Source organism: Oryza glaberrima, chromosome 5 (assembly GCF_000147395.1).
Source record: "Oryza glaberrima chromosome 5, OglaRS2, whole genome shotgun sequence".
NCBI lineage: Eukaryota > Viridiplantae > Streptophyta > Magnoliopsida > Poales > Poaceae > Oryza > Oryza glaberrima.
In genome coordinates this window covers 23621967-23645818 of record NC_068330.1, presented here as the reverse complement: position 1 = coordinate 23645818, position 23852 = coordinate 23621967, and the positions used below count along the sequence as shown (strand labels likewise).

Sequence of the window (23852 nt, the reverse complement as noted above, 5' to 3'; positions counted from 1 at the left end):
GGAGTTTAGAAAATTTAAAATAATTAGAATTTAGTTATAGATCAATTATAGTCGTAGAATTGCGAAATTTAATATAAATTATGGATTATTCTTGATAATTTCTACAAGAAACCAATCCGCGGTAGTAATTTAGATGTAATTAACAACTAAACAATTAGATGAATTTTTATAGACTATTATAGATTATTTTTGGGTAATCTCTATAAGTAATCGATTCACGGTAGAAATTCGGATTTAATCACTAGGAATTTTAGACGTATATTATATTTAATCGTTTATTCATAAACTAAACTAAATCGTATAACATTATAAGATAATTTTAATATTCCGTCCGATATTTAGTTCGCGATAGAAATTTTTAACCTATTATATGGATATAATGCTCGGGTAGATTAAATTAAAAACTTATGATAATAAAATATATTTATAAATATTAAATAATTAATATCAAGATGATGCATAATAGTTAACTTAAAAATGTGCCAATAAATAAAAATGGATAATGTACAGTAGAATAATTACCTTTAATATGTTTTGTCAGTGTAGCAACCACATAAATTAATTATATTCACTGTTTGAAATTAATGGATATATAGGAAAATATTAGCGCCATTTATTAAACTGTGTCCAAATATAATTAAAACCCATGACTTATTAGTTATTTAAATAAAGTTAGCCTTATAATTATTAGGTAAGTAAAATATGGATTCACATAGATCGGTCCTAAGCTTGTTTATGGCAAATAATAACAGAGCTAGTGTGATTAAATCACCTATATGAAATTAATCAACGACATATCCCATATAATAGCATATAGTAGGAGAGGTGAGCAACCCTTAGTTAACCAAGCAGTAAATAGCAACTATTCAAATAAATGATTCAATATATATTAAGGTATTGTGCACACACATATATTGTACATCCCATTATAGATATATGGTATCGTATTAATTTGCTTGTTGCATATATTAATTTAGAGGGAGTATATGACAAACATGAATATTAGATAAAATACTAGTTATTCATCTTGTCCTCGTATAATTACAGATCAACTGTAAATTTGGAATATTCATTGTAAAATTATATGATGGGATAATCTGTAACCATAATATGATTAACCTAAACAATTCTAACATACAAAGCATGGGTAATTGTTAACCTTTTATAATTTATTTTGACAAGTAAAATATGTACATAATTAAAATAAAGCCTCTATTAATAAAATAATAATACAAATGATTCACAGTAATTATTTGACCGATCCAAAATCCATCCGGCAACAGAATCTCTAGTGTATAACCGTTCTATTTAGATAGATGCATGTGTAACCATAATCCTTCCTTAGCCATTAGCTAGACTGAACCACCATGACAACAGAAAGACCAAGAAACCTTAGCTCTTAGCTTGATTAGAGTCCATTAGCAAGCGCGAATAATATGAGCAACCTTAGGTTCGACCTCAACAAATATATTCTGTTTGTGCATATTTGATTGTTGCTTGAATATTGGTTTTTCTCGCGTATTCTAGACTGTGTATCGGTTAGTCGTGAGGCAACGTATGCAGCTTCCAGGAGGTGAAGGTTGATCAAGATTATATTAAGAATAAGGACTACTCTGAGCAAGGCAAGTCATCACTATTCTTTGAACATGTTGATCCCAATTGCGAAATTATTTTGTTTACAAATAAATTGCATGCAATGATGAACATCCTACTTGTGATTATGCCATGCCTTGATTATTGTTTACCCCTTATGCCTTCGTAACCATGTTTACATATGAGTCCCTAGTCAACTATGACAAATGCTTAGAAATGCTACTCTAGATTTATGCATACTCATATTTATCAAATGCTATATGCTTGGGCAATTACCTTTGGGAAGGTAATTGAGATACGGCATGTGGAGACATGAGCGATACATTGCCATGATATTGATGACATGATTTGTGAAAGGAAAATGAAACTAAACAAATGTTTTCGACTGGGGCGGATGGAGGATTTGGGTGGTATCCGGAAAAAGGCTAGTGCCGTCCCTAGTCAATTAAGGACCGAGCCATGAAGTTAAGCATGAAACGACCCCCGTACTACCGCACTTCTCGTATGGGTATAGACCTAGCGGAGTAGATAGCTGAGCGGAGGCAGTATCCATGCGTAGTGGTCTTCTTTTAGGTGTGTGATGCGGCAAGCAGTCTGCTGGCGGATGCCCAGTTCGGATGGCCAGGTGGATGGCGGATGCCCGTTCCGGATGGTCAGAGGCTGGCTTGGCAATACTACATGAGGATACCCATAAGAGAACAATCATGATGGACTGGGTTCAATGACAAGAAGCAACGTAGGAATGTGTGTGTTTTTCCCTTCCCGGGAGCGCCAGAACTCCTCTCACTGCTAGAAACGTATGACGCCTAGAGTGCATGAGGGCTAAAGTTCATGGAGCGGGTACTGCCAATGCAAGGTTATCGAAAAGCTTTGCCGTGATGCGTCTCATGTGTTGGGACGAGGCTCATGTGTTGGGCAGTCGCGGAGTGCGGGTAAAGTGTACATCCACTGCAGTGTGAGTAAACCAAATCTATTCGAATAGCCGTGCTCGCGGTTAATGAGCACCGGGACATGTATTACACTTGGCTAGACTCTAAATTCTTAACTTGTGTGGGATGGGATATTGCATGATGATTTTTATGCTGATGGAGCCACTTCCTGAGAGGAGGGAAGGTGGACGTCCTCAGAAAACCATGACAACTCAATGGCGGGAAGCTATCCTTGGGATCACAATGGATGGTGGACAGAACCGTCGTTGTTTAATGTGAACACTGGAACTAAAATTTGATCAGTCTATGATAGGTCTTAGGCTTGTTAAAATATTTGCAAAACGCAGCTTTATGCAAAAGAACCTGAAGCCATTCCTTGAATACCTTCTATCATATGCATTGTTGTTGTGGTGGCTTGCTGAGTACGGTTGGTACTCACCCTTGCTATTTATATATCTTTTAGGGGAGTGTTGAGGAGAAGCCCTTGTCGGTACGCTTGCGTATCCAACAAGATGATCGGAGTGCGGTCTTGTTCTAGGTCTCGTTCCCCAGTCGACTGCCTGTGGCATGTTAACCGGGCCCTTATATTATTTTGTCTTCCGCTGTTGCTCTCTGATAGTTGTTGGCCTACCTGGCCCTAATGTAAGTATTTAACTCTTTTAGCCTGAATTCATTCGTGATATGTTGTGATCCAACTACGTATGTGTGTACCAACTACTGATCCAGGGATTGGTACGGATAAACACAGAAGATTTCCGATTTCCAAAATCGGGGGTCTACATCTATCCCGTTGCAATGGGATCCCGTTTTGTAGTAGCCCTATTTTTTTAATCACTACTACTGTAAGCATTTGTTGTGTAATTTAGAAGAGGTAAAATTCACTACTAGTGGTTTTGCTATTTCTATTATCAATAGTCCTGAATTTGTTGTGTATACAGTGGTCATGACTCTTTATATGGCATGACCTTGTGGGTCTTGGTTTGTTTGGTTAATTTTATGAATCTTTTGAACTGAGGATATATCACATGACAATTGTATTTGGAGGTACAATATTTGGCTTTAAGATATTTCTTACCGTTTTGTTTGTCTTACACACTCACCCATACAGTCCAACACAAGTAATTCAACTAATTGTGTACAGGAGGCGCGCCCATGATCTTTCTTGCCGTTTTCTCTTATACATAATTAGTTGAATTATGTGGTGGCTCCACCTCACAGGTGGCATGTTGTAGCCTTACTCTGTTATTAAAAATAGACTAGGAGACCTTATACTCTCCGTTAAGTTATGCGGATTACATATTATATTTACTTTCTCGGTCTAAAAAAACTAACTTAAGCAAGGATGGGACATTACATAGTACAACGAATCTTTACTTAGGTTGTTTTTTTTCTTTTGACGGAGGAGTACACAGCTCGAAAAGAATACGGAAAGAAACCATAGCTAGGAAGCAGAAAACCTCTAAACTACCCTTTCCTCTCCTCTAACCCTATTTATATGTCAATGCCCTGCCAACATTTTATATTTAGCGAACGTTCCAAAAAAACCATTTTATATTTAGTGTTGGGCTCAATTAGTGGTAACTGGGCTGGGCCTCCGTGGGCCTCCAGTTTCGTAACAGTCCAGTTAGTCTGGTGTTCGGCCCGTTCAGTAATACATGGGCCAAGGCAGACTAGAGCAGGGCCCATTAAGGCCCACAAACAGCCGAGCAAACCTAGGGTTTATGAGCACGGAGCGTATAAAAGCGAGCCTCCACGCCGCCGTCCCTCCCCGCAGCCACCACCACCCCCACACCGGAGCACAGCGAGGCGGCGCCGCAGTCCCATCTTCTCCGGTGAGTCTTCGTCCCTCACCCTCGCCTTCTCTGCCGGAACCCTAAAACCGTATGATCTCTACGAGTACGATGGATGGATAGCTCCTAGTTTTGGTCAGTTCGATGGCATTTGCTCGTTCTGCTCGTTGTCTAATCGCTTCTACGACCCTATCCGGCTATTGGACCAGTAGTATTACTGCAAGAACTGTAAGCTTAGTTCGAGATTTTTCTTGTAGACGATTTGTTACCTACTTAGATTTTGTTTACTAGCGGGTTATTTGTTTCGCTCGGTTAGATCTGGTAATATAAAACGAGCCATGTAGCGATTTTGATGTGTGGGGGCACGAACTGTTCTTGTCATGAGAGAGGTTGTAGCCCAGATTTCATTTGCAATCGATGCCAATTCTGGGCAAATGTTGCGTTGTTATAATCATATATGGGTCACTTTTTGCTGCTGGTCATTAAGTTACAGGATCTTACAGGTTGTTGGTTTTGGTTATGTAGGCGAAGCGAAATGGCGACGATTCCGGAACCTTTGATCTGGGAGATTGTCAAGAAGAACAACTGCTTCCTGGTGAAGCAGTTCGGGAATAGCAATGCCAAGGTGCAGTTCACCAAGGAGCCCAACAACCTGTACAATGTCCACTCCTACAAGCACTCTGGTCAGTAGTCGCTTCTTGCAACGTTGCTGGCTTTTGATGGAAACCAAGCATTTCATTCAGTCTCTGCAAAGTGCTAACTTGGGTGATGATGTGTTTTGTAAGGCTTGGCGAACAAGAAGACCGTGACGATCCAGCCATCAGGCGCGAAGGACGCGGCCGTGGTCCTCTCCACAACCAAGACCAAGAAGCAGAATGCCCCAGCGAAGCTCTACCACAAGTCTGTGATGCGCAAGGAGTTCCGCAAAATGGCTAAGGCTGTCAAGAACCAGGTATTAGCACGTGAAACTACTTCCTTGCATAGCTTCTTGTTCTTGTCATGCCTTGCGATGCTAGAAGCTTTAAATGCACTGCTATGAACATAAAGCATCCTGTATTTGGCTTCATTACTCTTTTCTTATTTACTGCTGTGATGAGCCGTAACACATAAGAAGGCCAACCGATCAATTGGTTCTTCACTGAAATACTCTTGTTACGCTTGGCTTCTGAGCGTTTTGTATTGTCTTGATATGTTGAAGTGCCTCATTTGTGAGGTTCAGATGTTAGTATTGAACTATGAGATCTTCACATGGAACACTTAAAACTCATACAATGTTTTTTACAGCAGTTGCTTTAACTTGTTCTGAAAAAAACAGTTAGGTGTCAATGACTTGCAAGTTAGTTTGTGAGAATTCCTGTTTTTCTTTTTAGAACCATCTTTTTTTCCCTGTTTGTGTTACATTGCTAATGCAAACTGCTGTGATGAGCCGTAACACATAAGAAGGCCAACCGATCAATTGGTTCTTCAATGAAATACTCTTGTTACGCTTGGCTTCTGAGCGTCTTATACTGGCTTCATGCCTTTTTGATATGTTGAAGTGCCTGATCTTTGAAAACCTTCAGATTTTCATATGGAACATTTTGATACTCAAAACACCAGTTTTAACAGCACTTGGTACAACTTAATCTGAAAATTCAGGTATTTGCCAATGAATTGCAAGTTAGATTCTAAGTATTTGCTTTTTAATAACCAAGTTTTTGTCCTATTTGAGTTAAATTGATTAAATTGATAATGCAAGATGCAGCTGTGATGAGACGTAACACATAAGAAGGCCAAACCGATCAATTGGTTCTTCGATGAAATATATTTGTTACGCTTGGCTTCTGAGCTGAATCTGCTGCTAGTATTTCTTCTCTATACGGCAGCTTTCCTTTATGTACCTTACTGAACAAATCATCAGTAGTTTGTGCTTTAATTTGCTGTTATTCTGCCCTTCAGGTGAGTGACAACTACTACAGGCCTGACCTGACCAAGCCGGCTCTTGCAAGGCTTAGCTCAGTGTATCGCAGCCTCCAGGTTTCCAAGTCTGGTGCCAAGAAGAAGAACAGGCAGCCAACTAAGCTGTAAATCGCTTAAAGCTCGCTTTTTTTTTTTGTCAAGGGGCCTCGTGGTGTTCATGTTTCCAGCTACCTCTGTTCGTAACAGTGATTGAGACTTGAATTGATATCTATGCTAGAATTGGATCAACCATGCTAAAAATCTACTCTAGTTTGTAATCGCTACAATTTTGGTCTGCTGTGTCCCTTTGCACTTGATAATAGCAGCTAAGCTAATGTCATCAAATTGCTGGTGCCGTGTAGCTTCTGCGACCAGTTTACCTATTTTTATCAAGCTGTGTAGGGTTGTTGCATGATGGCATCAATGTGCTGTTGCCATTTGCCAAATCATTCTGCTTATTACATCAAGCACTTCACGTTAGTGAGAGCGGGGTGAGGGTTTTCTACTATAATATTATTACCATTACAATCATTGGTTTGGGTCTCACTATTCTATTGTCTATGTCTCATACGTTAGGATTTGTAATGGTAGTGTCATTGTGGTAGAGGATGTGAACCCATGAGGGCGAAGATATTGCATTGTGAGTTTCTGACAAGCGGAAGCGTCTAGAAGGTTCTGCCACTCTGTGAGAGTGCAAAGCTGTTGTGATGTTGCACCTGCTGCTGCTGCTGAGGCCCGAAGCGTTGCCTGACCGAGCGGTAGGCCATGAGCCCGAGCTTGTGCGCCTTCTCGTACATGGTCTCCGGCCGCAGCGGCGCGACGTGCAGGCCGACGGCGTCGAGCTGCCGGCCGCTCCTCCCCCAGAACCCGACGATGGCGCCGCCGTCCACCGGGAACGCGAACGGCGTGCCCTCCGCCGTGCCGCCGCCTAACGGCCCGTACTCCCTCCGGTTGGTCCTGAACGCCAGCCACCTGATCGCCGCCGGCGCGCCGCCCTGCGCCACCGCCGCGTAGTGCCCGCTCACCGCCGTCAGGTACTCCTCCGGGAAGCCCAGCTTGATCTACGTCCCAGCCAAACAGACTCAGGGGGTGTACAGATACATATGGATGTAAAGTTTTTTTTCATGTCTCATCGGATATACGGATACACATTTAAAGTATTAAACGTATAATAATAATAAAACAAATTACAGATTTCGTTTGTAAACTGTGAGACGAATTTATTAAGCCTAAATAATCCGTAATTAGTAAATATTTATTGTAGCACCACATTATCTAATAATGAAACAATTAGGGTTAAAAGATTCGTCTCGCAATTTACACGAAATTTGTATAATTAGTTATTTTTTTCGTTTATATTTAATACTTCATACATGTATCTAAATATTTGATGTGATATGTTGAAAATTTTTGTCAGGGATCTAAACAGGCCCTCAGCTATGGCTGTGCCAAGAACATGACAAGGTGCAGATGGTATTGGGTGTGCACCTGGGTGGTCTGGTTGCCGCCGGCGCCGCCGTGCCGCTCGCCGGCGACGGCGACGCCGTTCCGGTCGTATTCGACGGCGATGGAGTCGATGCACCGGTCGTACGACAGGGTGATGCTACGGACGCCGGTGTGACCGCCGTCGTCCCAGGGGCTCCCTCCGGTGCCGCCCCATGGCCCAACCTTCATGATCTTCTTGGACACAACCATCTTCTTCTGAGGTTGCTGCTCCTGCAGAAAGAACCAAAAAAAAGGGATATCCTGTATAATTGAAGTGTATGAGTTGCTCACTGAACTTTTGGATAGAAAAATTCAGATGATTTTCTGTTCTGCAAGACTGAAAATGAAGTGCATGACTTGCATACCATGTTTGGTTCAGATATGTTAAGAACTACACCAAGTAGTAAGGTGAGCAGCTAAACTTATTCAGAGAACAAGTGCGCTAACAGATAAAAATGGATAGGGATTTTTTTTTGTTTGCAGGAAACAACCAGATGGAAGAACAGAAATATTAGGATATATAGGAAAAATACCACACAGTGGCAATTGGGTGATAAGTGGGAATCAGAACCGGATGCTGTAATGGCAGTACGCTGCTTTCTGGAAAGCTAAGCATATTGTACAGGAAGTTTTTGTTCTCCAAGAGTCCAAGTATAAATTCCGGTAACATGATCCTGCCAATACCTAGTTTTCAGTTCAATGTTACCACTCCTGGTGATTTTTTATTTACATATCGCAGAGCTTTAGTGTAGTACAAGTTTTTTAGGGAAAAGAAATCAAAGTTTGATATTTTGGAAAATAAAGCCTTCATGTTATTTTTGTTCTTCTTCTTATATGGAAGGATATGCAGCTCTCCTGTCTATTCGAGAAAAAAAAAAAAGAAAAAATGCCTTCATGTTGAATCATGAATTGCTCACTTAAACTCCAAGTTCATAAGCATTTGCACGTTAACATCAGATAAAGACCTGAAACAAATGTTGTACCTCATGTCATTACAGTGCTTTGAAAAACAGAAATGAAGATGTAGACAGTGGACTCATACTCATAGGTAACTCCTAGAACTTTGTTCGTTCCAAATTCGTCTGTCCCCAGTCCCCACTGAACAACTCAATCCTTTGAATTTTCTGGAAATAAACTCAGTCCAAATTGGACGCATGAAATTCGCATAACACAATTTATCTCACATATTATTACATGCCTATTACGCAGGGTTGGTGCCCAGAAATACCATTCATGGCCAGTTGGGATTGAGTACTACTACTGCTGAACCAATGTTCAATACAACCTTGTTTGACAGCATCCAGAAAGTCTGAAAACACAACCAGCAGTTGTCGTTTTCTAACTTCAGATGTGGGCTTCACAGCATTTGCAAATTGCAACAATGATGCTCTCTGTGACTTCAAGAAAGTAGTATTTCTGTATACATCAAACACTTGTCTGAAGACAAATGATTGAAGTGTTTGTGATAAGGCCTCCGATCAAGACTTGCATCTCATCTCCATAAAAAGAAAAAGAAAAAGAGAAGTGAAATACAATTCAAGACATGCATCAGTGCTGCTAGTAGCACAAATGGTTCATCTCTTGCCAACCATCTACTGCACAACAAGATTCCTGAAGTGGTTCGGCTGTGCAATTCATCATCTTCTCCTGAATCCTGGCCTATCAGTCAGAGCCGGTGCTTACACTACAAACAATTGCATTCTCTTCAACTCCTGACCCAATAAAATGGCAATTTGCAGAGAAGCAAGTACAACAGCAGTGGCAACCACATTCCATTGGCAATTTGGCATACATTGTAGTAGCAGCAGTATTGATCTTAGGTGTACAGCCACCTAAAGCTTTTGCTGATCTGTCCTGAGCTAATCAAGTTCAAGCAACCCAAATGACAGTGAGTCCCACAATAACAACTTGACAGGTGTGTATGCTGTGTCTGGACCCTGCTTGGACCATGCTGCATCTTTTTCTTGCATTGGCTGTCAAGTGTTAAAAGCATACTAAACCCCAATTGCTTAATTGCTTTTGCTTCTTTTTTTTTGAGCTAATGCGCCAAATTATGAACTGCTAATTATAGCTTTGGTATGCATGATTAAGTGAATAACAGTTAGCAGTCTCCTATCTTTAAGCTATGGTTAGAATCCACTTATTGTTGCAAATCTACAATGAGCTGTCTGATTTGAATGTGGGGCCCACAGCCAGTCTCCTCCTCTCCTATATAAAGGCACACACTCTCCTCTAACCCCTCTCACAAATTTCTCTTCAAATTTCAAAGCACACAAATTTTTCTTTCTCTTGCAGTATTATTATTACTACCATGGCATCCAGGATCTTGTACGCCGCCGCCGTCGTCGCGGCCGTCGCCGTGTCGTCCCTCGCCGGCGTCGCCTACGCCGCCGACGCCCCGGCGCCGAGCCCGACCTCCGGCGCGGCCGCCGTCTCGTCGTCGCTCGTCGCCGCCGTCCTCTGCCCCGCCGTCGCGCTCCTCCTCGGCAACCTCCGCCAATGAGCTTGAAGATCATAGTTGAATCGAATGCTGCTGTCAAACATGCGTGATGTGCTACGCATCGCGTGATATCTTCTTCTTCTTGTTCTTCTTCTTCTGTTTGAGATTGCTCGTTCTCTGACCTGTGTGGCATGTATTTTTATCGATTCAGTTGAGACAATTCCTGCAGCAGCATTCATTCAATCTGATTCAGTATTTCATCGTTTTCAGCACTAAGAGCTTGACTGATCATTTGTTTTGATGGTGATACATGTTGCTTTTGGAGTGATGTTTCTTTCATGAGAAAATTTTTGGCGTACCCAGAGATGTCAAAAAAAAAAAAAAATAATATTTTAAATTACCAAAATTTTCACTAGAGAATGTTATACCTACTGATAAAAAACGTAAAATCACTTTCTTTCATAGTTAATCAGTAGTGGCGTATTATTTCAAAGAAAAAAAAGAGAGAAAACTGTAGTGTCGTAGTCTGCTTTGCTCTTTCTGTTTGGACAAAGCACATATCACTTCCTTTTCTTTTTTTTTTTTGGTATTTTCTCATACAATTTACATCCCATTCCTAGAGAGAAAAGGTGAAGCTTTAGTTGGGATAGAAAGGGGTTAACAGATGGGATAAAGCGTAAAAGCAGATCAGTAAAGCAGCCATCTCATGGCTGTAAAGCAGCAGGCGTACACGTACATGTTGGAATTCCTTTCGAATTGTTTAACATATATGCTGGCAAAAGGAAATGTATATACCATAGTTGCAGATTTGCAAGTGACATGCGTTGCAATTCTGACATGAATCGGATGTCGGATTTTTCATCGGATCTCCAGTTTCCTACGTTGCAAATGTACAGGATTTAGCAGTTCAGAAGTACTCCAGTACATTTTAGGGCCTGTTTAGATTTCCTGGTAAAATTTGTCACCCTATCACATCAAATGTTTGGACACATGCATAGAGTATTAAATATAAACGAAAAAAATAATTAATTATACAGATTGCGTGTAAATTGCGAAACGAATCTTTTAAGCCTAATTGCTCCATGATTCGATAATGTGGTGCTACAGTAAACATTTGCTAATAATGGATTAATTAGGCTTAATAAATTCGTCTCGCAGTTTACGGGCGGAATCTCTAATTTGTTTTGTTATTATTCTATATTTATATCCGATGTGACACGCCAAAACTTTACACCCATAGATAAACACCCCCTTACTGTGAAAGCGAGCGATGAAATTGCAATGACACGAATGCGACATGAAGAATTAGCTCGACATAGAGCTGTCAGTCGGTTTCAGACCACAATGGAATACAATGGCCATTCAAATCGAAACGTTCGACAATTTTGTCTGCTCTGAATTACAACAGAAGATTTCACGTCCATCCGTGTTGCCTGGTCGGTTTACGCCTGGCATTATCTCACTCTCTGAATTTACAGCACCAGGTGAAAAAAATATTGAAGACTATCAGATTCGTGTTAACTGCTATTGTCATGCACAGGACAAGCTACACATCGATCGAACTGGACTGGCCTGAGCAGTGTGCTTCACATTTTAGGTAGCAAGACGTATACATGAGAAACTTGGAAAACATTCAGAGCCGCGTTGCTGGGAGGCAGACAGCAGACAGTGTTCAGAGCAAACAAATTTCCTGCAGCCTCCGTGTTCTTCTGTGCAGCTTCCAAATTACGACAGTCCAGTCATCTTGATCTCCTCAAATTAAGCGCGAGAAGCGGCGAGCCCGTGATTGTTCCATCAGAAAGCTGAAAAATCTTCAGCTAAATGGGTATGCGCAATTATCTCCTTTCTAATGTTCAGCTGCTTCGTGTTCAGTGATCCTATTATTCAGAGTCGCTGTCCATGTTGTGCATTGCTTTCAACCCCCTGGGGCGCTGTGAAACCAGAAAACAATCAAGGAGGCTCATTTAATCGAGGATGTCATCTAGGGAGTTGCAAGACTGAAATTGATTTTAGCATGTTACTAATCCAATCCAACTCACCTTTTTAGAAACCTTCTTCTCTCGGACTTCGTATCTTTCCAGTGTCAAGTCGCAAAGCCATGTTCCAGGGCATACAAGCTGCCAAAGATGAACAGAACTTAGGGAAGAATAATATGGTGACGGGGTTATATGCAACCTCAAGAGAATCATATCGACAAAACAATAGATATCAATGGTTGTCTGACTCATAACTTAAGCCTGCGTAGGACACAACTAACTAATCATTGATCTGCCATATATTAGAAATGGAACTCAACTGAAACAGCACAGCACTTCCTGGCAAATTGCCTGCCAGATCAGCTCATTGATACAGAAACTGTAATGTAGTCACAAGATGAAAAGTATGGCAATTAGTTTGGCTGCTTCAATGAAGGAAGGTAAGGATCACACTCAATGGTAGGGACTGTACAGATCAAGCATTGAGGTGGCAATCAAATGGAAATCATCAATCAGCTTTTAATCTGTCTTATGTTTGCTTCAGACAGAAGCATACCGAATTATGGACACCTCTAGGCAAACAAATTTAATAAATGAAGCATCCACTGCATATCAGTATTATATTTGCACGTCTTGTTTGGTTAAGGAGCAAGGCAGGCAGCGTGCGCAGAGGTGGCCCTATGTTCCATGTGATCTCATGTCATCTATTTAAAATTAAAAAAAAAATGCATAGCCAGTATGTCATGGCAAATTCTTGTGTTACTGAACTATAGCACAGTAAGTTAGGAGCTGACAACTACAGGCTAATAGCATGTTGCAATAATGAGTTTAGAATCTCTGTGCAACAAGCAAGGAACATATACACAATTATTTACCATATCATATGCACCAAGGGCCTGTTTAGTTCATGAAAAGGAAATTTTTTGGTGTCACATTGGACGTTTGACCGGATGTCAGAAGAGGTTTTTAGACACGAATAAAAAAGCTAATTTCATAACTCGCATGGAAACCGCGAGACGAATCTTTTAAGCCTAATTAATTCGTCATTAGTACATGTGGGTTACTGTAGCACTTATGGCTAATCATGGACTAATTAGGCTCAAAAGATTCATCTCACGATTTCCCCTATAACTGTGCAATTAGTTTTTTAAAAAATCAATATATTAATGCTCCATGCATGTAACCGAAAATTCGATGTGATGTTTTTGGGAACTAAACATGCCCCAAGATAAGAATCCTATGCGCATTGATGTGAACTGGAATGCATTGAATTTAATGAGATATAAAGCTAAGATGAAAGGTGCATACATTCACTGTCCTCTGGATGACTTTGGCTCTCTTCTTGGGCCTCTGAGGAAGCTTGGATCCTTTGAACACCCAGAAGTCCTCTTCTTTCTCTTTGTTCGTCAGGGCGACTGCAAATTTGGGCCAGATCGACCCCTCACTCCCTGACGACGAACCCTTCTTGTCATCTGGGGAGGTCGGCGGACCTCCATTGTTGTTGATGATGTTGCTGCCCCTTGCAGGGCGTTCTCTTTCAGGTGAGGCGACTGCCCGGATCCCGTTCATCTGATGCTGCTGCGCTGAAGATCTCATTGCTCCAGACTCCTCTGAATTCCTACCAATCCAGAACACCAGCTATTATAATTGATGCAGAAAAAATGGCAACGTGCTAATGTTATCTTTTGATTTTGGTTTGGTTGTGGTTGCAAGCAACCAATGTTAGATTCTGAAGCTTGTCTGGCCGAAAAGGAGAACATAGAGCCAAAAATGATTATTTTTTTTAGAGGAAAAACTTGGCTGGAGCTCTGCCTATTCATCCGGGGAGTAGTAGAATTAGAATAAAACACAGTTTTGGGGCATCACATATTACTCCCTCCGTTTCATAATGTAAGACTTTCTAGTATTTTCAATATTCATATATATGTTAATGAACATTTATATAATGTAAGTAATGCTAAAAAGTCTTACATTATAAAACGGAGGAAGTATGTTTGAGAAATTTCCCAACAAACATCTAAAAGGGGAGGGGGGACAATAAACAAACCGAACACTTTAGACAAAATTGTGCATTTAATTCTCTTCATAAAAAGGTTGTGTACATCTAACCACCATTTTTTATTAAGCACAGTAACTGTATGTTTAATCTTCAGTAGGCAGTCCTGTGTTTTTCTTATTAGTCAAGCAAAATAAGGTGACAGATAATCTATTGCTAGAAACAAAATGAACATTCAACAACAGTGACTGATTTCGCGGTGAAAACTGGATAAATAGATTTTTATCTCTAAATCTTCTTACAGCAAATCATTCTTAGATTCTCACATAGGGAGAAATGGAGCACCAAAAATGCATGATTCATCACATTTTGGGGGAAGGGACAAGTAAGCAGGCAATAAATTTCAGCAATTACCTATGTCATGTTTCATCATCTCCAGATAAGAAACAAAGCATTACAGGAAGAAAGAGAACGTCACAATGAATGAACAAGTTGTCACCATCCACCTTACGAGTGGTTGTGACTGACTTGAGATAAATATGGTGTTCCCCCCTCAAGCCAAAATTAGTCGACAGAAAATTAGCTGAGACTAGCATCCAAAGGCAGACCGAATGTAATTATGATAAGCTATTAGCGTCAACCTCATACACAGTTGTTTCGCAAAGAACATCGTTGTAGCAAAGCCGCATACACTGGATGAGGCAACCGAAACGGAAGCAGCCTTCACAATTGGCAGTTCCGTTTCAGAAAAGAACTCTTAATAATTCACATATGGCCCTGACCTAGATAGAGATCGACAGCCAAACCAAGTCAGCTAAGTTGGAACCTTGGAGATAGATTGACCAAAAAATTCAGCAAGTACCATCTTGCTTGTTATTGAAAGAACATATCCCTCAAATTGTCCAATAAGCCTTTCAAAGACCCAATTTGAGCATAAAAAGTAACACAATCACCCATAAAAAGTAAAACCAGTATCTAGCACACCAGAATCAAACAAAGAAAATTAGTGTCAAGACCACAAAAACATCATGGTCTTCACTTCACATCCCGTAGACAAACCCAACGATTTTGGACACCATAATCATCTCCCGTTACAAACCAAAACCATCAATTCATTGCTTATAATGTGTGCCTCCATCAATATATAAACCACTATTTGTGCTTATTAACCTCTGCATCATACAGTCACAACGGCAATGACACCCAAAGTGAAACCGAATCAGATCAAGAACACTAACGCTGCTCGATGTCACGTGCCCGGGGCAGCCAATCACGTGACGGCCAGTTGTTCTTTCAACGCAATAGTTACTCCAAATCTTATCGCATTAGTTTAACTGACGCTTAACAACAAAGCAGTCAGAGAGCACACGCAACGGGCACGGCAACATCGCAAATACCAAAAATGATTTTTAAACCAAAAAAAAAGAAATAAAAAGAGAGAAAATGGCTACCTGACAGCGCGGTGGTGGGCGTGGCCGGCGGTTGTGTGGTGGCGGTGGTGGTGAGCCGCTGCGGCGGCGGCGGCGGCGGCCGCACGGCGCTGGCTGGCCGCGGCCTTCTCGGCGGCCACGGTGGCGGCGGCGTCGACGTCGCGGCGGTGCACCTTGACGCAGCGCAGCCGCTTCCGGTTGCCCCACTGCAGGAGCAGGTCGCGCTCCGCCGCCGTTCCGCCGCCGCCGCCGCCGCCGCCGCCGCGGGTGGAGCCCCGCGTGTGGTAGTGGTTCCTCGCCTCCTTCTCCATTGCCGGACCAGAGCTCGACCTGCACGTGTCACAGCAACAAAAAAAAAAAAAGAACAAAAAACACAGAAATTCAGCAGCAGAAGGGAAGGAAGAAAGATTCATGGTGGGAAGGGAAATTGCTAGAATTTCATTCAGTTTGGAATATTGAAGAATTGCAGACGAAATTGCTTTGAGGACAGATCAGCTATTCAGTTCAGACCAATTGGTCTAAAAATAATCTCAAGATTTTATTACAAATCTTCCGCTTTAATTCTCCGTACGAACTAGGAGAAGGGCAGGTTCAACAAACTTTAGCTCAATTTCACCCTCCACCCAAAAGAAAAAAAAAATCTTCTCAGCTGCCCGATCAAATCACCGGAACAAGATGAGACACCACTAAAATGCAACTCAATTTTAAGCAGCCGAGGAAATCAGCCAGATAAAGTTGCAAACTTTTGGGAGTTTTGTGACCACTTTGCTTTCAAAAATTAGACTGAAACCTTAAAAAAAAATTCAGACTGAACGAACTCAAAATCGGGCAAGAATCAGAGAAATTAACAGATCGAATTTAAGATGAAGGTATATATTCAGCTCAATTTAACTCATCTATTCTGGAAAAAAAAAGCAACCTAGATAAAGGGGAGAAAAAACAGAACGATACAGTTTTCGGTAATCCTACAGTACAGAACCAAAATTGAAAATTCAACACAGAAATGGACAGTGAAAAAGTTAGAAAGAGGGGACAACAAATCGGACAAAATTTGAGACGAGAAACAAGAAAACGGCGAGCAGACGAACAAGCCAATTTGGGAGCAGAAAAAACAAGAGTAAAATGTGCTAACTTGGTGAGGTAAACAAAATCATCAACACGAGAGAAGCAAAACGCAGGGGATGACCCAAATCATCACCAGCATCCTACCTAAGGAAAATCAGCTCCCTCTTTCCAATCGACCCACTACAAGGAAAACCAAATTAAAACTGACAAGATTTGTGACGAAATCAAGTCGATCCCAATCAGAACCCCCAACCGCGCAAATCCCAAGTTAGGCAGCTCAGATACGAAGCACACTTGATGCAACTAATGCGTCTTGGCGAAATTGGATTCAAATCACGCAGTCTGAATCATCCCTCACTCCATTCCCAATCGCAGACAGAGGCGCAGACAACGGCGGAAGAAATTCCAGCACAGGAAAAAGCAGCCGCAAAAAGGAATTTAATCCCGGGGGAATAAAGAGGGAACTGAATCTTCCAGATCAAACAACCAATTAGCAAGAACCGCAGAATCCAGAATTCGAACAAACCACAAGCCAGAACTCTCAACAATTCAGAAGGGAAAATTTTTCCATCACTGTGAAAGTAAAACTTTTCCAACTCCAATCCCCACCAAAAATTTTACCAAACAAAGCACCACAGAGACAACAAAAAAACGCAGCGAATCAAACTGTTAAGGGCAGTACCTGCGAACACCTCGCTTCAATTCACCTGACAAAGCCAAAGATTCCTCACTCCTCTTCTCCTCCTCCTCCTCCTCCTCCTCAAGAACACCAACAGATCAAGAGAAGAAACCCAGACAATGGATTCCTCAGGCTGCGGTGAGAAGAGTACGGAACCCAGAGAGAGAAATCGGGACGCCTTTGTGGCCGGCCGTGTTCTTCCTGTTCCTCCCCACCACCACCAGAAGCCAGAGCCAGAGGAAGAAGAAGAAGATGAAGCCCATTTTATATGCCATCTCCTCCCCTCTCTCTCTCTCCCCCACTTCTCGACCCGTCTCGGGATGAGCACACCAAATCCGGATCCTATCAGCGCCTCGCTGGCCCATCCTCCGCCGTTGATCTGCAGATCGACGGTCCGGATCGTCCCACCGCGCTCCTCTCCGCGGTAAAACGTGCCATTGCCTCGCTTGCACTAATGGGCTGGGCCGCTACATGGGCCGTAGACTGTGGGCCGTAGACTATGGGCCGTAGTACGTGGGCCGTGTACCGTGGGCCTGCCGTGATCCAATTCCCAGCCGTTTCCGATGCGATTCGGCCACTCGATTTCATGATTCCGATCGGAATCGGAATCGGAATCGCGCCTCTGCGGAATCCATATATTCGCCGGCTCGCCGCCGCTCTCTCCACCGACCACCATGGCTAGGATGAAGAAGAAGGGCGCGCTCTCTCGCCGCCGGACGGCGACGTCGCGCGCGGCCACCGTGGCTAGGCGGAAGGGTGTCGTCGTCGTCGGCGGCGGCGAGGACCGCATCAGCGACCTCCCGGACGACCTGCTGCGCCTCGTCCTGCGGCGGCTCGACACCCGCACGGCGCTCGCCACGGCGGCGCTCTCCAGGCGCTGGGCCTCCCTCTGTCGCGGCCTCGACGCCCTCGATTTCCTCGTCAGCGACGTGCTCCCGCCGCGCTACCACCGGTGCCGCGACCACCTCCTCCTCCACCACCCCCACGCCACTAAAGGCATCGACGGCGACGGTGTCAAGGTCGTCGCCGGCAGGTACGAGCGCCTCGCCATGCGGAAAATGGCGGTCTCCATCGACAGCTTCCTCGACGCGGCGCCGGACGACGACGACCCCGATCGACGGAGGAGGATCACTAGGCTGAGGCTGGAGTTCATCGTCAATCACCACTCCGACAGCATCAACCGCTTGATCGCCACGGCCATCGATGCTTGGGGGGTCAAGGATCTCGAGATTCTTGCTGGGACGCCCGCGCATCAGCTACGGCCGCTGGATCGCCTCCACATCTTCCCTCACCAAGGTATCTGCTCTGATCCCCGCAGCTCCACTCTGACAAGCCTGACGCTGGCTAACTGCACGATCCCGCCATTGCAAGGGTTCCAAGCTCTGAGGATCCTCGTCTTGCAGCATCTGCCAAGCTCCACGCGTCCAGCAGACTACGAATCGGTGTTCACTTCTTGCACACAGCTGCGAGTGCTGCACCTCAAATCCTGCATGTTCGATGGCGCTCTACGGGTAAACGCTCCGTGTTCATCGATCGAGCAGCTTGTGTTCGACCACTGCGGCGGTGGCCTGATCATTCTCTACGCTCTTCCAAAGCTCGAGGAGATGGCCGTGGTGCAGACCTGCGTATGGTTCCAGCGTGGCTCCATGCCATGCCTCAAACGCCTGAACCTCATCTTTCGATACAAGCATGATCATCACTCCACCTCCATGCCTTGGGGCATGAACCTGATGCAGATTGCTGAGTACACCCCAGAAATAACAGAGCTGTTCCTGGAGTTCACCGGACGCGGGGCGGCGACGATGGATGCGCCGCCATCATCGCCATTGCCGTCGCTGCCAAACCTCCGAAAGCTCGTGGTCGTCGTGCCATCGTCGTGGGACGTCTCATGGCCGCGCCTCCTCTTGGAGGTGGCGCCATGCCTTGAGATCCTCCACGTCCATGTCGCCGCCTGCGAGGACGAGCCCCGCGGCGAGATCTCGTGGCGGCGATGCGAGTCGCGACACAGGAAGCTGAAGGAGTTGGGGATGAGTGGCTTCGAGGGGACGGGAAGGCAGGTTTACTTTGTTAACTTTGTGATGGAGGTATCATTAGCTCTGAAGTCTGTGAGTCTGTGCAAATATGCAGGTGTTTACTGGGACTACGACATTGTTCGTGAAGATCGTCGTTGGAGCAGTGAGGACAGAGCTGATGTACTGAAGCAGATCGGTGAGAGAGTTTCTTGCACAGATATTCCGGTTCAGTTAGTCCGGGAGTGATTTCTCATGTTGACTAGCTAGTAAGTTTAATAGTGTAGTCAACTAATAGCTCTAAATTATCTATTGCTAATCTAATAGTCTATTCATATAATAATTGTCTGTAAATATATATATTATATCATTAATATCTGGTCACATCTCTCATACACATTAAAAAAACATCTCTCACATACACACAACGTATTAAATTTGTAGTCCGCTTTTATTCTCTCTCCTATGTTATCTCCTCCACATATATGTTTATAGTTAGCTTATAGTATGCTATTATACTTGTGCTAACAAGATTTAATTATGTTTCTTATTAAGTTCTTCGGTATAACTTTTTATAGGCTTTGCACCCATCAATGTTAATTTTATTATATGTGATATAGATTTGTAAGTTTCAAACAATTAATGTAAGATGTAAGTTTTGGTACTTGCATTACTGAAATTAATAGTGAAGAGATGTATGCGATTAGGATCCGTATTGAACCCTAAGTTGCATACATGTGGTGAATTAATTCCTTAGCCTTGCAAAATAATAGATACATATGTTCTTGTTTAGTCTTCCGAATTTTCCTTCCCAATATGCATGGTTAACAAAATGACACTTTTCAATCACTGTATGAAATGCCAGTAACCACAACTTCGCAATGTACATTTTTTTTCCAACATTGTTTATCAGAACCAAATAATTATTTGACACTCAAGCGGTAACAAAAAAATAGAATAAACAACAATACAGTTCTCGTGAGTTCTCACATCACATGTAAGAAATGCAGTACCATGTGACACAAACTCTTTTCTCCATTTCTCTTGTTATTTTCAGGAGTCCGGTTATCTTTCCGAGTTAGTCCACTGTGCCCTCCCTTTTCCCTGTAACCCCCCAAAGATCATAGTTGTAAAATCTTTTTTTTCCTTGCTAATATATCGATGCGTAAGATTTTTGCGCATTCACAGAAGAAATGCAGTATCATGGATTATAAGAAGATGTGCAGTCTGCCAGGCAATTCAGTAATAAACAGTTAAAGCAACCAAAAAAATAAATAGACGGGAAATGGTCATTATGTGATTAAAAACCATCGGAACAACCAGAATTGAACAGGAAGGCATAGTGATTCCACTCAGGTTTGTACATAGTAGTTTTTTTTTTTTCGAACACGTAAAAACTTTGCATGTCATTTGTATTAGAAGCTATAAAAAAAATCAATTTACAACCAAGCACTGGGGGTGGGAAAGGGAGAGAATACATACGCCAGCTAGCGACTAAGTAAAGACGCGGCCCCTGAAAAAAGAGGGAAAACAAAGGAGGTTGAGGAAAAGATCAGAGGGGTGGATCTACTCGCAAAACACCTTAGAATCTTGTCAGTTCAAGAGCTTTCATGATTGATGCCATCCACATCCCGTGGAAATTTGTCTCATACTCTCACCAGGTAAGAACATATTTCTGCAAGCATCTAAATATATGTAGGAATCCATCCTCTCAGTAGAATATTATTAAAAAAAAATATAAGAACAGAGGAAGGTATTACTTTATCAGTTCATTGAACAAATTGTTTCACATAGGATGGTTTATGCTATTGCAGCGGGACTCTCCATCTTCCCTTTGAAAGAATTGCTTCAGCAGAAGTTTGGACAGAGGATGGCAACCAAAACAAAACAATAATGCTACTAAAACCATGGACTCATTTCAGTCGCAACATTTCAATTTATTAAAGGCAAAACTATATCCACATCATGCATGTAATATACAGTCGCTTTTCGACATCTTTCACATGTAACTAACAAAGTATAGATGAGAAGGCTTTCCCAAAACTACTTGAATTAGAGTAATTGAGCACTAAATTCTATCAGAAATCTGGTATTGCTGCATCAGTAGTCATCTCCCAGGCTCTATGAACCATGTATACATGCTCACTTTTTAACAAAGCAACAAGCTACAGTACCATCGATACTTCTACTACAAAATTAACAAACTAAAACAGTCTTTCTGTTCCCTCAGATCCTACTATCATCAACTCTATTAGCTGAGCATGCCAACTTCAAGGGGGCAATATGGATTCAAGAGACTCTCTAGGCATCCATGGTAAAAAGACACAGCAGCGGTCAAAAGCCTCCTGAGGTTACTAGGTCTGATAACTTAAGCTTTGGATACAAAACATGAGAGATCACTCAAGAAATACTTGAACTGGAGTTGCTGAGCAAGAAATTTTATCAGCAAGCTGATCCAGTATTTTTGCTCTCTCCTCATCACACCAACGGTGTTGTTGCCTCACAATGTTCCAGTCCCAGTAACCTATTTCCTGAACACGGCTATACCTGAGCAAGGAAACAAGCTCCAGCACCATTGACACTTCAATGACAAAGTTAACAAAGTAAATCTGTCTCTCTGTTCCTTCAAAACCAATGATCACCAACTCCTTTAGCCGTTTGTGCTGCAACTTGGATGGCTGCCACAAAATATCATTGCAAGTCTCTCCTTCCCAAGGGGTAATATGGATATGAAGGCTCTCCAGACATGGCGCTGCTTCTAGGAGGAGTCGGGGCCAAGAGATATCCCATGATGAAGGCACATCGGCAATCAGAAGCCTGGTAAGCTTTGGTAACAGCAACGAAGGGCACGAAGGCCGAAACCATCTTTCATATCCGGTGAATCGTATAACCAGGTCAGTTACGTCTGGAGTGAATCCAAGATGCGGCTTGAGATCCAAGTTCGCAGGCAAGCAAAAGTTAAGTTTATGCCTGAGACCATCGCGTTTGAGGTTCAGGCGCACGAGGCGCGGGAAGGATCCAAGCTTGTACCGTACCCAGGTCTGCATGACAGCTATACTCTCAAGCATTGGCAGAGCGTGCAGCTCAAACCCAGGGACGCCACAACACTCCAGAACAAGCTGCCTGATCATTGACCTAGGGGCATCAACGAAAACACTACTGCCCCGCTTGCAGGGGCAGGACTTGAGGTGCACCTCTTGCAACTGTAGGCATGAGCTGAACACACTGCTTCGTAGGCTGCCGCGGGTGTGGAGTCCCGCAAGTCTTGCAGGACCAGCTTGGTGAGAGCTTGGAACCCGTGCAATGGGGGAATCACAGTCCACCAGCTTCAGGCTTCGCAAACGGGATCTGTGCGGGTCATTGCAGAGACCATGGCGACGGAAGATGTGGGCATCCTGAAAATGATGTCGCCAATACGTTGTCCTACCAAGAACCTCTAGATCCTCAACTCCCCAAGTATCAACAGCCTTGGCGACCAAGCGGTTGATGCAGTCGTGGTAGTGTGTGGCGATGAACTCCACCCGCAGCCTACTGATCCTCCTCCGTGGAGCTCCGCCGCCGCCGTCGCCATGGGCAAAACCATCATCGGCGTCGAGGAAGTTGTTGATGGAGGCGACCATGTTTCGCATGGCGAGGCGCTCGTGCCGCCTGATGCTAGCAACGATGGTTCTGAGCTCGTCGGCGCCATTGAACACACCACTGGCGGACTCGTGGAGCTGGATGCACCGGTGGTAGCGCGGCGGGAGGATGTCGCCGACCATGAAATCGAGAGCCTCGAGGTCCGCGCGCGCGAGGCCGGACCAGCGCCTGGAGAGCGCCGCGGTGGCGAGCGCGGAGCGGGTGTCGAGCCTCCGCAGGATGATCAGCAGCAGATCGTCCGTCAGGTCGTCGATGCGGTTGTCGCCGCAAGCCGCGGGCGCCCGCCGCCGGCGGCGGCGGCGGCGATAGGACGAACCTTTCCTCCTCCTAGCCATGGCGGAGTCGCGCGGCGGCGTGGGGTTTGGCGCGCGCATCTGATGCCCTGAGATCGCAATGGCGTCCCCGCGGCCGCGACTAGATAGCATCCGCCGCGGGCCGCAGCTGGAATCCGAACCGGAATCGCACCGAGGCCGCAGCTGCTCATACTATTCGGACTCGATTCGACGGGTGGCTTTGGGGATCGGGGGGGAGGGGCGATGAGGCGGTGACGCCGCCGGAATCCAGTGGAGCCATGGGAGGAGGAAGATAGGAAGCGAGGCCGCCGAGGCTCTGGCGCCGGTGGTTTGGCGGATCCAGCGGCCGGCTCCGGCGCCGGTGGCGAGCGGCGACGGCGAGGCGGTAGGGAAGAAGGATTAGGCCTAAAAAAATAAATAATAGAAAATGTGGAAGGCCCATGGGTGAAACTTGGCAAGATTTCATTGATGGGCCTAATATTGCGATATCCAGCCCATCTCACAGTAGATGGGCCTGATATTGTGGGCTACCCCCAACTCCTCCCCCTCTCCAAGAGCGAGAAGCCCAAGCTCTGTCATCTATCTGTAAG

General features: G+C 43.9%; 4 protein-coding genes, 1 long non-coding RNA gene, 3 other non-coding genes and 1 pseudogene across 10 annotated transcripts; 6 read left to right on the top strand and 3 right to left on the bottom strand.

The window, feature by feature from the left end:
• The first annotated feature begins 4245 nt into the window (after positions 1-4245).
• On the top strand, positions 4246-6499 carry LOC127773889 (60S ribosomal protein L28-1-like). The gene is made up of 4 exons (XM_052300110.1): positions 4246-4354; positions 4838-4995; positions 5098-5264; positions 6251-6499. The coding sequence occupies exons 2-4, from the start codon at positions 4848-4850 to the stop codon at positions 6377-6379; spliced, it is 444 nt and encodes a 147-aa protein (XP_052156070.1). The 5' UTR covers positions 4246-4354; positions 4838-4847; the 3' UTR covers positions 6380-6499.
• Positions 5396-5486, top strand: LOC127775254 (small nucleolar RNA R24). The gene has a single exon (XR_008017928.1). It is a non-coding gene; the product is annotated as a small nucleolar RNA R24 (small nucleolar RNA).
• Positions 5725-5815, top strand: LOC127775253 (small nucleolar RNA R24). Its single transcript, XR_008017927.1, has one exon. It is a non-coding gene; the product is annotated as a small nucleolar RNA R24 (small nucleolar RNA).
• Positions 6053-6144, top strand: LOC127775251 (small nucleolar RNA R24). The gene has a single exon (XR_008017926.1). It is a non-coding gene; the product is annotated as a small nucleolar RNA R24 (small nucleolar RNA).
• A 255-nt stretch (positions 6500-6754) lies between the features above and the next one.
• LOC127773888 (jacalin-related lectin 19-like) lies at positions 6755-8251 on the bottom strand. 2 transcript variants are annotated; one of them, XM_052300108.1, is made up of 3 exons: positions 8101-8221; positions 7739-7996; positions 6755-7311 (listed from the first exon to the last, which is right to left on the bottom strand). In XM_052300108.1, the coding sequence occupies exons 1-3, from the start codon at positions 8101-8103 to the stop codon at positions 6916-6918; spliced, it is 657 nt and encodes a 218-aa protein (XP_052156068.1). In that variant the 5' UTR covers positions 8104-8221; the 3' UTR covers positions 6755-6915. The 2 variants fall into 2 exon arrangements, with proteins under 2 accessions (XP_052156068.1, XP_052156069.1); XM_052300109.1 differs by having other exon boundaries at positions 6775-7311; positions 7739-7966; positions 8101-8251.
• On the top strand, positions 8241-10451 carry LOC127773891 (uncharacterized). The gene is made up of 2 exons (XR_008017661.1): positions 8241-8783; positions 8945-10451. It is a non-coding gene; the product is annotated as an uncharacterized LOC127773891 (long non-coding RNA).
• A 947-nt stretch (positions 10452-11398) lies between these two features.
• On the bottom strand, positions 11399-17578 carry LOC127773886 (uncharacterized). Of its 2 annotated transcripts, XR_008017660.1 has the most exons (6): positions 17325-17578; positions 15599-15907; positions 13460-13769; positions 12472-12530; positions 12215-12292; positions 12037-12106 (listed from the first exon to the last, which is right to left on the bottom strand). XR_008017660.1 is itself a non-coding variant. In XM_052300105.1 (5 exons), the coding sequence occupies exons 2-5, from the start codon at positions 15886-15888 to the stop codon at positions 12056-12058; spliced, it is 729 nt and encodes a 242-aa protein (XP_052156065.1). In that variant the 5' UTR covers positions 15889-15907; positions 17325-17572; the 3' UTR covers positions 11399-12055. The 2 variants fall into 2 exon arrangements, 1 of the variants encoding a protein (XP_052156065.1); XM_052300105.1 differs by lacking the exon at positions 12472-12530 and having other exon boundaries at positions 11399-12106; positions 17325-17572.
• Positions 17579-17995: 417 nt separating this feature from the next.
• Positions 17996-19579, top strand: LOC127773880 (uncharacterized). Its single transcript, XM_052300097.1, has one exon. It carries the CDS (start codon positions 17996-17998, stop codon positions 19577-19579), a length of 1584 nt encoding a protein of 527 aa, XP_052156057.1.
• A 1580-nt stretch (positions 19580-21159) lies between these two features.
• On the bottom strand, positions 21160-23660 carry LOC127773879 (uncharacterized; annotated as a pseudogene).
• Between the last annotated feature and the right edge of the window lie 192 nt (positions 23661-23852).

Excerpts from the sequence above, each read along its gene's own strand:
- LOC127773889 (XM_052300110.1), top strand. The coding sequence starts at position 4,848 with ATGGCGACGATTCCGGAACCTTTGATCTGGGAGATTGTCAAGAAGAAC. Across the intron at positions 4,996-5,097 it reads CCACTCCTACAAGCACTCTG|GCTTGGCGAACAAGAAGACC; the intron begins GTCAGTAGTCGC and ends GTGTTTTGTAAG. Across the intron at positions 5,265-6,250 it reads CTAAGGCTGTCAAGAACCAG|GTGAGTGACAACTACTACAG; the intron begins GTATTAGCACGT and ends TCTGCCCTTCAG.
- LOC127773888 (XM_052300108.1), bottom strand. Across the intron at positions 7,312-7,738 it reads GCGGCAACCAGACCACCCAG|ATCAAGCTGGGCTTCCCGGA; the intron begins GTGCACACCCAA and ends GCTGGGACGTAG.
- LOC127773886 (XM_052300105.1), bottom strand. The coding sequence starts at position 15,888 with ATGGAGAAGGAGGCGAGGAACCACTACCACACGCGGGGCTCCACCCGC. Across the intron at positions 12,293-13,459 it reads TCATCCAGAGGACAGTGAAT|CTTGTATGCCCTGGAACATG; the intron begins GTATGCACCTTT and ends CATCTTTGGCAG. Across the intron at positions 12,107-12,214 it reads AGAAGAAGGTTTCTAAAAAG|CGCCCCAGGGGGTTGAAAGC; the intron begins GTGAGTTGGATT and ends CTGGTTTCACAG.
- LOC127773880 (XM_052300097.1), top strand. The coding sequence starts at position 17,996 with ATGGCTAGGATGAAGAAGAAGGGCGCGCTCTCTCGCCGCCGGACGGCG.